The 13,959-nt window shown below is 38.5% G+C and overlaps 1 protein-coding gene across 8 annotated transcripts in view; it reads right to left on the bottom strand.

Moving 5' to 3' along the window:
* Window positions 1-874: 874 nt before the first annotated feature.
* The window catches only part of LOC144688879 (transcription factor 4-like), a 124,752-nt gene continuing 111,667 nt past the window's right edge, over window positions 875-13,959 (bottom strand). For 6 of the 8 annotated variants that reach the window (XM_078555887.1, XM_078555884.1, XM_078555881.1 and 3 more), the window contains 3 exons: window positions 13,456-13,688; window positions 3,950-4,095; window positions 875-2,777 (listed from right to left, as the gene is read on the bottom strand). In XM_078555887.1, the coding sequence (XP_078412013.1) occupies window positions 3,953-4,095; window positions 13,456-13,688 (376 nt within the window). In that variant the 3' untranslated portion in view covers window positions 875-2,777; window positions 3,950-3,952. Of the gene's footprint in view, window positions 2,778-3,949; window positions 4,096-10,386; window positions 10,611-13,455; window positions 13,689-13,959 lie in introns of all 8 variants that reach the window. The other 2 variants (XM_078555885.1, XM_078555883.1) reach the window with 2 other exon arrangements.

Raw genomic sequence — 13,959 nt, forward strand, 5'->3', positions numbered from 1 at the left:
AACAATTTTTGTTCTTCCTGAATGGCTGTAGCATATATCTTAAGCCCAGCAGAAGATGCAGTTTTTTTTTTAATATAAAAATATACAGCACTTTTTCTTAAAGCTGAGTGCTACCATAGCTAAGTGGGATAAGGAGCACTCCAGAGGCAAACACAAGTAACAAGGTTAGAAACAAAAAGTGGAGAAAAACAAAAGGCTAGAGAGCGGATAAATTATGTTTATCTGAAAGATTAGATGGGGGCCTCATTTAATATCTCATCTGAAGAAAGACACCTGAAACAGTGCAACACCCTCAAGTATTGCACTGGTGTCAACCAAGCTTACATGCTGAAGTCTCTGGAGTGGAACTTGAACCCACAACACTAACTCAGAGGCACATGTGCCACCATTAAGCCAAGGCTTCTATTTTAATGAGACAGTGCGAGTGCGCGCGAGAGAGAGAGCAACAAAGGAAGAAAGAAAAAATGAGTGATAATGCAAGTGGACATTCCAGTACCAATATCCATAACCAGTAGAGAATTGTTTTGCTGGACCTGCTCGAAAAAACATTTCACAGCCACTGACCTGTAGCAAAGTTTCAAATTTCAACTATTTTACAAATAATCAACATTTTACTTCAATTAACAAGTCATAACTGACACAGTCAATATGTACAAAAAGTTGCAAATGAGCAAATGGGTGTAATTACAAACTTCTGAAAGCATGTTGCCAGTTAATGCAATCATTGAGATTAGGCCAGAAAAACATTTTTGAATGGGGTACTTTTTGCTCTTATTCTCTAAAAGATAAAAAGTGAAAGTAAAGGGTACAGATGTAAATAACACTTTTCCAATATATATTTGCTAATTTACACAGTGAAAAAGTTAAATGAAGCTTCTTTAAATTTAAGGTAAACCCTTTATTACAATGACATTGGGTATACAAGATTAAACTGACATTAAAAAGGAGGGGCATTCCTGTTATAAAAATGGCACATTTATTGCTACATTACTGTTATATACATGACAGTTCTCATCAGCTACTAAGACAAAAGGAAATGATTCAAACTACTTTTCTGAATACTCCAGCCAGCTGTTTTGATGCTTGTACAAATACAAAAAAAAACACAAGGAACTTGAGGCACTCAGCAACACAATCAGAAATCTAATTGTGCAACATTTAAGTACTGTATGGGTGCTAGAAGAAGCCTTACCTAAATGTAGTAAAATAAACTTCTGGAATCAGACATTGAGTAAAAATCTACAAAAAGTAACATTCAGAATCCAAGACATTTTCAAGATTTATGGTATAAAAGGATCGCTGTTGTGAAAATAAGCCAACTTTTTTCCTTAAATTTCACTTTGTAAGGGTATACTGCAAGTCTTTTCTTAGCAAAAAAAGCACTAGACAAAAAAGAGGCTTTTAATGAAATGTTAGGCACTGGTCATTTTTCATTCTGTTCACATTGCATCACAAGTACAAGAATGAAAAGGCCACGTAATTTTTTTTTTAACTATTACATACATCTGCAATACTCAAAATGAGCTGAGAAATGTCACTGCACAATATTTAATGCAGTTCTAGAAATGTCAGGCATTTTACCCTAAAATGTCAAAAACTTTGTTCATTCAGTCCCACGGTTTCGGTGCCCGTTTTCCACTTGTTCACATCTTTTTTTTTTAAAAAATAAAAAAAAGTTATGTCAAAAGTACTGTGTCTTCTGCTTGGCTGGTGAAAGTCTGTGAATATGTTCTCAGTGGAAGACTGATTCCGTGTTTTATTTGTAATGGGTTCGTTTCCACAGTACACAGGCTGCTGCAGAAATGAATTCAGCTTGGCATAATGCAAGCCACTGATAACGCAAGTTGCTCACATCCTTATTAGATTCCACAACCAATTCATATGAATTTTAAACATTTAAACAGTTCATTGTGCAGGAATCCTACAAAAGGTGGAATTTTTTCCCACTCTTGAATAAGTCCATGACAAACTATGGTCATACAATACCTAGAATCTGCAACATTATCTGTTGCAATATGAAAGCCTTCACAGACTTTTCAATTTCTAAGTACACACTATGCCCAGCTACCTTAAAAAACTACAATGTAAAGTCTAATAATGCAAAAATATAGTTTTGCTCATTTTACATAAAATAACTCCCTACAAATGAATGAACTAGCTTTTGTAATGCACTCATTATGTTGGCCCTCCAGATATACCTGATCGTAAAGGCAGGGCAAGAGAAGGTCTGTAGAATATTTTGTCCGTTGGCTAACAATCCTTCCCAGCCAACTACCAGGGAGACATGGAGTGGTCGGTCGTGTGTCAATTGAGTAAGACAAATATTTTTGCTGGGAATGCTGCAAACCAAGGACACCAAAAGTTCTCTTTTTAAAACATAAGACCAATTGCTTACAAAACAAGCAAAAAAGGACTTTTGAAATTTTGTTCCAAAACAACCTCACATCCTTGCAAGTTTCATTAAAACATACTGGGATTTAAAATAAGCTTAGGCACTAACTCCTTTTTTCCACTGTGGGGAAGATTTTTTCTTTGGGCTGTAGAAAAAACCTTTTTTGCAGCACAGAGATCCAGTACTTCAATGATATATGACGACTTTCCCCCTTTTTTTCTTAGATAGATACAGCAAATGCATATGTTCACATCTGCAATTCTGATCCAGAAAGGATTTGTCAGTTTATCATCTTTTTGGCAGAACAAGGTTTCTTCCTTAAAGAGAAAGATGACATGACGTGTCCCTCTTGCTCACCACCTTCAGTTAAACCAGGCAGATGGAGCTGTGGGGGGGAAAATATTAATTGTTAGAATATTTTACTTTATGCACAGTATTCACAATTATCTACACACTCATTTAGCACTATATAAAAATCTATGCATAAAGACATCTCTTGCTCAATAAAACCAATTCTCCACAAAATGCTCATTTACGATGAATTCACAGCAAATTAGTGAAAATATATGGTGCAATTATCTATTCTACACAAATAGGAATTAAAGGGAAGTCGTGTTTTTTGTTTGGAAAGACACTTTTAAAGCGATCCAATTGAAGCTTTCAACATTATGAACTAAATGGGCAAAACTGATCAAGGGAAATGGTCCATTGTGATGAAGGTTTAAAATACTGGAGTGAACAAACAAAATAATTAAAACAACACACAAATAATAGTTATGGAATAAGTTATTGGGGAAGGCCATTGAAGTGACAGTATAAATGGTTTCAAGGGATAAATGAGGTTAAAAAAAAATCCAAAATGGAATTATTCCTAGTTACTTAAATCTGCTTATTTTGTTATAGACTGGGACTGGACAAATTCAAATTAGACAGTATTTTTAACATTGACAGTACTACTTTATCAGGGTTAAAAAAAAGTATCACCCAATGTTATATTCAAAAGGAGAGAAAATACATTAATTTAAGATATAAAACTCATTTTATAAGAACATGCTACCTGTCTTTCTTCTTCCTTTAAAGGCAGTGACTCATACTGGAATATTGCTCAAAAGGTACCAACAGATCCCTGGCACTTAATCCAAGGGTGATTTTTTGTGTATGAGCCGAGCCGGTAAGTAAGTATCAGCAGGGTGTGCCGCCAAAAGGTGGTGTTGCCCAATCCTATTATCAACGCACTTTATAGCAGAGGCCACTAGATCGGTCATCAGGATCAAAGAGCCTAGCCAAATTTTTTCCTGCTAACCCCAGAAGACACCAAGGCAAACAGCAGAGTCTGACCACCTGAGATCCACTCTATATCAACAGTGCAATAGTTACTGCCCTATCAGGGAGCCCTTCAGCAGAAACGTTTATTTAGAGGAGAGCTTAAAGATAAATAAATACATATAATCAGATATTTTAACTGAGTTGTACCTATTTAGATTACTTATAACTTTATTCAAATGTATTAAAATTAGTTTCCCTCATAGTCTAGCTTCTACTGATTGGCATCTTTACCTCCTACATGTGGCTCACTGCATTGTGATTATCTCCCAAACCAGGATGTGCAGCTGAAAGGGGCAGTGGCTGCTCTCCTACTACTGCAGATACCTTCTCCTCTTCCCTTCGCTTAAGGCAAGCAGCTTTAGGATTCAAATTACGTTCTAGAGACAAAACAATACAGAAAGGTTTATAATTTAAAAAAATACAAACCATAATAAAATCGTTAGAAACATCAAGATAGTAATCTTTCGATATATTCTTCATTACAACCATCTCCTTTCACAAAATTAAAAATGTATAAACATTCAAATAAAACCCAAATCTTATTAAGAACTGTACACCATAATTGAAATCTTTTCAATGCATTATTCTGCTTCATATAATTTGTAACAGGAAGCAATAAAACTGTTTTATTCTGCATCAAGCATACAATTTGTAAGGAAAAACATGTCAGATTAGTGATTGGTGATACAAAAAAGTGCAGAACATTTAAAAAATGTTTTTAAAGCATATAAAGCAGATAATTGTTCTTTTATTCAGTACAAAAATTTCAGCCCAGATATTGTAGTCAGTAGCAAAGCAACAGTGCTTGCTGCTGACCTTGAAGAAAAGCCGCTCAAAGTTCCAGCCGTCTCTGTGGCATTGATTTCTTTTCTTTTAATGTTAGTTTGAAACTAGTGCCAAGCAAAAGGGAATCCTCCAGGTACCCAGCAACAGTGATGTCATCAATCATGGTAAGCAGCATTGAAGTATTCTCACAAATAGACAACCAGGAAGTAAAATGAACCCACTATCCCTCGGTTTTTACAGATTTCACATAAATAAATGATTGGGGCCTTTACATTAGCTGAAATATCAAACTTTAAAAATAATAAAAACTTGGAATTTTTATCACAATGGAAAAATCTGGCATTACATAAATAGAAAATTAGTTTTTCAAAGCCAAAGAGATTCTTCAGCAGTAGTTATGACTTAGCGATGCTATTAAAAATGCAGTTACACTTCATTAGCAAGGGGGTAACTTTTTAAAGGGGGCTTTTAAAACAGTAATATTACAGAGTAAAAGGGGAGGTTCTATTAATCTACTGACCTCTAACTGATTGCAGTCTATAGTGATGTCAGCAGAACACCCTACAGAGAAGTGGAGAATCACTGACAGCATTGAACTGTGTAAGCACAGATTTCAGATGTTGCCGTCAACTTCAAAGGAGTTATGACGACAAACACGGATAGTATTGCCATCATTACTACTACAATATCTTGGCCATTTGTAAAAGAGTAACCCAAAAATCACAACACAAATCATTTGGTATTTCCTGAAACTATCTTCACAATCCATTTGTCAGATTGAAAATGTTTTTCCAGCAGTTTATATAAAATCTATTTCAATGCTACACCTCAGATTAAACACTACTCTTCATTAACACCCTCACATATCCAATCGATTCACTCAAAGCCTTCTAAATGCTTTAATGGAAAAGGAACTGAACCTTTCCTTCCAAGTATAGTTTCAATGGCACAGGCAGGCCACTGTATGCAAATCATAAATTTTCATTTTAAGTAGGAATCCAGAAAATGACTTTGGCAAGCTGTTCAACAGTAGGAGATAATGCATGACAGGCAGGTTGAATCCTACAACTGATGCCGATGTACATATTTTGCTGCAAAAGTCTCCAGATAGTTATCAGAAGCAGGGACTTCAGAGTTAGGAAATGGAAAACCAAATACACAGCTCTGAACAGCTAAGTGATCCCACAACCAAAGGGTAAGATCAAAGCTCTGCGGTCCTGCCACATCCAGTTGTGAATCATGGACAATTAAGCAAATAACAAGAGGAAGAGGCTCCATGGACCTACCCATTCTCAATGAGGGGGAAGTCCAGCACATCAATGCAAAAGACAAGATTGAAGAATTGCAACCATCTTCAGCCAAAAAAAAGCCAAATGGATGATCCATCTCAGCCTTTTCCCAAGGTCCCCACCATCACATAAGAGAGTCTTCAACTAATTTTCTTCACTCCATATGCTATCTAAACATGGCTTGAACGCATTAGCTACAGCAGAGCCTCAAAAACATATCCAATCTGTAGTGTTGAAGGCTTGTGGCTCCAGAACGAGCTGAGCTGCTGGCCAGGCTATTGCAGTACAGTTACAATTAATGGTATCTACTTGACAAAGTGGAAAACTGTTCACTATGTTCTGCCCACAAAAGGTAGGACGAATATAATCTGACCAATAACCATCCCAGTACAAGTGAAGGAAGGTGAAAGTAGTAATGCTATCAAGCAACACTTAATAGACTGCTCAACGATGCTCAGTGTTCTGCTGGACTTACTCAGCTTCAGAGCTCATTACAATGTTGGTCCAAACATATACAAAAAAAGAGTAGAGTTCCAGAGGTGAAGTTACAGTAACTGCCCTTGACATCAAGGCAGCATTTCATCTGGTGTGGCATCAAGGGACCCGAGTAAAATTGAAATCAATGAGAATCAGGTGGAAAACTCTCCTCTGGCTGCTGTCATACCTAGCACAAAGGAAGATGGTTGTGGCCATTGGAAGCCAATCAGCCTAGGACATCACTGCAGAAATTCCTCAGGGCAGTGTCATAGATTCAACCACCTTCAGCTGCTTCATCAATAGGCTTTCCTCCATCATAAGGTCAGAAGTGAGAATGTTTGCTGGTGATTGCAGTGTTCAGTTCCATTTGCACCTCCTCAGGTAATGAAGCAGTCCATGCCTGCATTCAACATGATCTGGACAATGTTCAGGGTTGTGCTGATACAGGGCAAGTAACATTCATGCTTCAAGTCCTAGACAATGGCCACTTCTAGAAAGTCTATCAACCTTTCCTAAAACAGCCTTACCAATTACCCACCATCATCATCCTGGGGTCACCATTGACCAGAAATTTAATTGAGCTAACCACATAAATACTGTGGCTACAAGAGGAGGTCTGATGTTGGGTAATCTGTGGAGACGTTGGGTAATCTGTGGAGACTCCCCCCACGACTCCACAAAGCCTATTCAGCATCTAGAAGGCACAAATCAAGAGTGTGAGATGAAATAATAAGATCATAAGAGGTAGGAGCAGAAGTAGGCCATTCGGCCCATTGAGTCTGCTCCACCATTCAATGAGATCATGGCTGATCTGATAATCCTCAACTCCACTTTCCTGCCTTCTCCCCATAACCCTTGATTCCCATACTGATTAAAAATCTGTCTGCCTTGAATATACTTAATGACTCAGTTTCTATAGCCCTCTGCGGTAAAGAACTCCACAGACTAACCTACCCTCAGAAGAAATTCCTCCTCATCTGTGTTTTAAATGGACGCCCCCTTACTCTGAGATTATGCCGTCTGGACCTAGACTCACCCACAAGGGGAAAACAACTCTCAGCATCTATCCTATCAAGCCCTCTAAGAATCTTATATGTTTCAATAAGGTCAGCTCTCATCCTTCTAAACTCCAATGAGTACAGGTCCAACCTATTCAACCTCTCCTCATAAGAAAATCCCTCCATAACCAGAATCAATCTAGTGAACCTTCTCTGGACTACCTTCAATGCCAGTATATCTTTCCTTAGATAAGGGGACCAAAACTGTTCACAGTATTCTAGGTGTGGTCTAACTAGTGCCTTGTATAGTTTTAACAAGACTTCCCTATTTTTATACTCCATTCCCTTTGAAATAAAGGCCAACATTCCATTTACCTTCCCTATTACCTGTTGAACTTGTATGCTAGCTTTTTGGGATTCATACACTAGGACTCCCAAATCCCTCTGTGTTGCAGCCTTTCTCCATTTAAATAATATTCAGCTTCTCTATTCCTCCTGCCGAAGTGCATAACCTCATATTTTCCTACATCATATTCCATCTGCCACTTTTTTGCCCACTCACTTAACCTGTCTATATCCCTCTGTAGACTCCTTGTGTCATCCTCACCTCTTGCCTTCCCACCTATTTTTGTATCATCCAAGAATCTGGCGATAGTATATTCACTTCCCTCATCCAAGTCATTAATATATTGTAAATAACTGTGGCCCCAGCACTGATCCCTGTGTAGTACTCCACTAGTTACAGGTTGCCATCCTGAAAATGCCCCCCTTATCCCAACTCTGTCTTCTATTAGTTAGACAATCCTCTATCCATGCTACTCTTCACTTGCCTGGATGAGTACAGCTCCAACAACAGTGAAAAAGTTTGATACCATCCCTGACAAAGCACCAACTTGATCGGCAGCCCATCATTGGCACACCATGTCTGCAGTGTGTACTATCTACAATATGCATTGCAACATCTTGCCAAAGCTTCTTTGGCAGCACCTTCCAAACCTGCAACCTCTATCACGTAGAGGGTCAGGCAACAGGCATATGGGGACACAACCATCTCAGGGTTCCCCTCCAAAGCGCTCACCAGGCCTACTTCAAAATATATTGCTGCTGGATCAAAATCCTGGAAGTTCCTGCCCAACAGCACTGTGGGTCTTCCACACAATTCAAGAAGGCAGCTCACTACCATCTTCGCAAAGGCAATAGGGATGGGCAATTGCTAGTGATGCCCACATCCTGTGAATGAATAAAAATGAAGTAAACCCATCTCAGGCCAGGGATATAACTCAAATTCTTTTCTACTTGTATGGTTTAATACCATACCACAAAGTTCATCTACCTATTGCACTATCAGGAAGGAATACTTAATTTTTTTTACATAGATACACTTTCATAACAATATTTGATGAGCTGAATGAAGCAATTCTGTCTTCTGTCTTGGTAGGAGCAGTACAACACACTGCCCTGGTATTTCAATGGTGCAGGAGTGCAGTGCAGTGTTGAAACATTTCATAAGCTGCTATTTCTGAATATGGTGAGTAAATGAAAAATGAAGAAGTGTAACAATCCTAGAAAATAAATAACCTTAGAGATTACTCCATTATGTGCAGTGCATATGATGCTTTTCACAGTGGTCTTCAGTATATTGTGTTTTCAAAGCCAGCATTTGTTGCCCATCCCTAATTGCCCCAGAACAGAAAATTCCAGAGGACAGTTAAGAGTCAACTACATTGATGTGATTCTGGAGTCACATGTAGGCCAGACCGGGTAAGGGCAGCAGATTTCCTTCCCTATAAAGGACATGAGTGAACCAGAGTCTTGACGACAATCGATGATAGTTTTGTGGTCACTATTACCAAGGCTAGCTTATATTCCAGATTTATTAATTGTATTTAAATTCCATGAGCTGTCTTGGTGGGATTTGAACCCATGTCCCCAGAGCATTGGCCTGAGCCTCTGGATTACTAGCCTAGTGACATTACCATTATGCCACCAACGCCTGCTGAATTGTGAATGTAATTTTGGTACTGGTCCTCCATTCTAGAATGCTCCCATTGTAAAGTCATAATTTTAGAAGTGTTTCTTCCAACTTAACTTAGTGTGTGCGTGGAGATCAGATGAAGGCAAAACTGAATCTGGCCAAGTTCAGGTTCACATAGGCAATGGCCACTCGGTTGAAATATTCGAAGATTGTTTTCAGAAGTGCCAGCATAAATCATCACTCTGGGAAGAAGTAGAGGGTAATTGCTCCTGGCTAGGTCCTGGTTCCTTCTCAAACTACAAACCAAGCACCTACCCTTCCCCCACTTCAAATGCAGATAATTTTAAGTTGGGCAGAGAAAGCATGTTAGTTAACACAGTGCATTTGATTTATTGGCTGGGTACAGGAAGGAGGACAGCATTAAGATTTTCTGCACACAAAAGCAAACAATTTTTGTGCTGCACGTGGTCTTAAGTTCTGCACCCACACCGTGCTAATCGGATTGAGACCGACTGGTGAAGTTAAAACTGCTTTCTTTGCTGGCGATAGCTGATCCCTTCACCTTTGTTAGCCTTTCGATTTCAAAAAATCCAAGCTTGGTATTATCCATCACTACTTCCTGTATTTACCTTGCTTTCTCCCCTACTCCTACTCTCCCCCCCCGCCCCTCCCCACCACCCACCCAAAATTTTGGTGGTGTCTTGCATTCTAGCCCTTGGCTCTACACCTTAAGTTTCCAAATTGAAAAGAAAGTCTAATTGGTTACTCTCAAGCATTTGGTCTGCATGACAGTTAAATGTTCAAAAGTGAGATTTACTGTAACAGATTTTAGCAAATAACTAGCCTCAATTCATAACCAAGTGTTGAATTTAAAAAGTGCATGTGCACCTGTACAAACTCTACAATTCCAGACTTACTAAAGTTCGTGAAATTAGAATGAAGTGAGAAAAGGGTTTTAAAAAAGTGTACTACAAAGAAAAAATCAAACTTGATTAAACTTAATTCACAGATATATTTCTAATGTTTAGGTTACTAGTTCCAATTACTAGAAAGGAAGGTTCTTGGTGGTAATCAATCAGTACAACACATTCGAAACGGCAGGAAAAGTTTGCTCTCCATACAAAATTAGTTACTGTACACTACCTCGTACTTGCTGTTCAAGGCAGAGAATGACCTGGACGGCCTGCTGCAGGATGATCAGTTTGGTTTGAGCTTTATCAGTTTTTAAGTGCATCTGACACATGCGGCCCAACTCTTTGAAAGCCTCATTAATGTCTCTGACGCGAATTCGCTCCCTCAAATTATTTGCCATTCGCCTTTCACGGTCCTTCACCTCTTTTTCTTCACCTGTAAAGCCTTCATCAGTACTGCAGAGTTCACAGTGCCAACAGGTGTTAGTTCGGGATGGCAATTTTAAAGCCGTTGTAATCCTTTTGCAGGCACATAATAATATGAATGCTATCAAACCTATCCAATAAAATGCACCTTTATGTAGCTTCAGGTTTAAAGCTTCATATGGTAGTCAAATGTGTTTAAAAAAAATTGACGTGCATTTCTGAACTTGTTAACTTTGATGGAGTGAGATGCCAAAGTAATGCATACAAATGTGGTCAATAGATATAATTAAGGAAGCCAACAAAAGGATACACTGCCTTTTAATATTTGAAGCAATAAACTGTCACACCCAGAGCAAACTGCTAGATGAGATAGGTACAGGAGATTATATAACCTTAAGGAGTTGCCAGGTTATGTCTCAGACCTAACTACATATCTTTATAAATTTACAAGAGCAGCTGTTGTATATTGCTTAATTTATTTCCATAATCGTTCAGATTCTCTTGCAAGGGTTGGAATCAATCCAGAATGAGTGCACTTTTTGTAAACTGAAAATAAATGCACAAAATTAAGTAGCACTCAGACTTAAATTCTCCCCATATTAAAGGCAATTTACTTACAGATGCATCTTCATTTTTAAAAACTGCTCTTAATAATTATGTCCAATTTCTCATGTGTCGAATTATTGTCAAATTTGGCTTTTCTGTTTTTATTACAGGCCCTTCAAATTTGATTTTTAGTTGCCAAAATTAGTTCTTCCATTGCAATAGCTAAAACAAACCAGCATCGCGGAAAGTCCAAAATTTCCAACAGCTCGACCTAACTTTATAAATCCAAGAACCATTTCCTTAATCTGTATTGACACCTTGCGGTGGTACTAGCCAATTCATTCCTTTTGATCCTTTTTTGTCTTTCAAACTCAACTACTTTGTATTGCTGGATTTTTCTTTCAACATAGCTCTTTACTCTCTTGGTATTCATGATCCCCACTATCTTCCCTTGATCATTTTTGTATTATCCATTATAATTTTGTAATGGCTGTCTGGTATTTACCTTGTGTGCAAAGTGAGGCCAACTAGGAATTATATCTCACCTTTAATGCTTGGGGTATTAGAGGAAACTTGAGGCACGGTTTTGTAATTTAGACAGGGGCTGGTTAGGTCAAAACTCTAATAAATTGGTTAGTTGTACAAACCTAACAATTTAGAGAACCAGAACCCCAGGTAAATCAGAACTTGGAACTATTGTAGTTATCAGTAATAAAATCAGAGTTGCCAGACATGTCAGATTGAATAATTCTTACATCTTGTATCAATTTCCTGCTTTGAACACTGCCAAGCAGCAAGTACGAGGTCAGAATGGAACCAGTGAGTAGCCACAGCTTGGGACCATCCAAGCCAAGAACAAGAAAGCAGAAAACGTGTTACAGAAATTAGACAAAAGAACATGACTAAGAGCAAAAGCTGGCTGTATGGAAACACTCCCGAATCCAAGTTTGTATAGCGAACTGCAAAGGAAATGTTAAACTGCACAAGTATGCCAGGATGTCCACACATGGCATGCACTTAATTTGGAGAGCTGGAGAGGGGATAAGAAGAACACAGAAGCAAGGTGCAGGGCTAGGTGGATAGAAAATATTCTCCAGATTCAGAACACCTCTAAAAAGGTGCAACAGAAATACTAAAATACATAGGAGTACCCAGGATTCCAGGTTACCCTTCAGGCAACCTTCAAAGCACTGAGGCTGAATGCAATTCAATTATATGGACTACAATTATCACGCAGTCATTCCTTTCCTGATTTTAATCTTGGAATTTCACAGGTTTTATAAATGTTTGAGAACTGATGAAAGGTGTGTTAATTTAGCTAGAGGAGTAATTAACAATTACTGCTCTTCAAAATTAGGCTCAACATATGTACAGCCACATATGAATGTGGCCAATTGTGATATAGAAGGTAAATTCAGTCAGATTTTTTTTAAAGTAGGGGCAGAGAAGAGAAAACAAAAAGTTGTGCCCAGATTGTTCACAACTTGCAGTAATGCTCTATTTTGCAGAAGGAAATGTTCACACTGCGCAGTTGGAAGTAATGTCCAACATAGGGTTACGGATTTAGCAAATGCACGAAGGACACCTTCTCTTCTTCTCCAATGTCCTTTTTTCTTTCCCCTCCTCATTTGAAGGTGGTGACTCTTATGTGTCAGTAGGCCTTTGGTAATTTGCCCAAATGCCTATCTTATTGTGGAAGGCTATTTGACTATGTTTCATCAGAACCCTTTGCTCTCAGAATTTCCAGGTGTGCGTGCGTGCGTGTAAAGCAGCAATCAGGTGTAGGACCTCTCCCTTCACTAGTCCAAGGGCACCGAGGTGAACTGTGGTGCCCTTGCTGCTGCCTCAGTTAGGATCTGTTAATTGGGAATGAAACTTGCAGCCTTCATGTCTGTATGCTACACCAAGAGGTGTACTCAGCAGGTGTGAATTTTTGGCAAATGAGTTTTGAACTGCCATCAGTCTGGGGCAAATTTTTATATAGTTATTTTTTCCCCCAAAATTATGCTGGGTAAAACTTCTGGGCCAGGCATGCCTGCATGTACAGTTTCATAAACTGTATTAAAAGCAGACGCCTAAAGCTCATGCCATCCTTCACCATTTAAGTAGTTAAGGAAAGCACAAACGTGAAACTGAATCATAATTTTATATTTAATTTGTTGTGAAATAAAATGCTAGGATAAATGGCATGCAATGCATGCAAGTGCTAGAGTTGTGTAAAACAGAATCGGCATCTTCAGGATAAATGGGAAAGATAAGCCTTTAGGCATGTTGTATTTCACAAGTACAGACAGCCCCATGCCAGTTGATATCACTACGACCAACTGACCTCTGACTTGTTGTTCCAAGTTGAGAATGACTGACACAGCCTGGTGGAGAATAAGCAGTTTTGTCTGTGGCTTGTCACTGTTAAGGTGGAGTTGACACATGCGTCCAAGTTCCTTGAAGGCCTCATTGATGTCACGCACACGAAGGCGTTCACGAGCATTATTAGCTACTCTCCTCTCCCGCTCCCTCTCTGCCTTTTGCTCTGGGGGGAGGTGTTCATCATCATCTTGACTACTGACCAAAATATAATGAAAACATTCCTCAAGTACAAAATAACAAGTGCAAGTTGTTGAGGCAGTCACATGCTTAATTTCAAATACTTGAACTCAACAAAAGCATTGACTACTAATCACTTTAATATACTAAGCTATTTTAATGTTCACACACAATTTTGAAGGCTGCAACTCGATAAGCAATGCAGTAAAAACTATGGCTCACTTTTACCTTACATAAAAAATCATTTAATAGGCACTGATAAAAGCTATAGTAAATTAAATTACTTTTT

The sequence above is a fragment of the Cetorhinus maximus genome, chromosome 13 (genome assembly GCF_964194155.1).
Source record: "Cetorhinus maximus chromosome 13, sCetMax3.hap1.1, whole genome shotgun sequence".
Classification (NCBI taxonomy): Eukaryota; Metazoa; Chordata; class Chondrichthyes; order Lamniformes; family Cetorhinidae; genus Cetorhinus; species Cetorhinus maximus.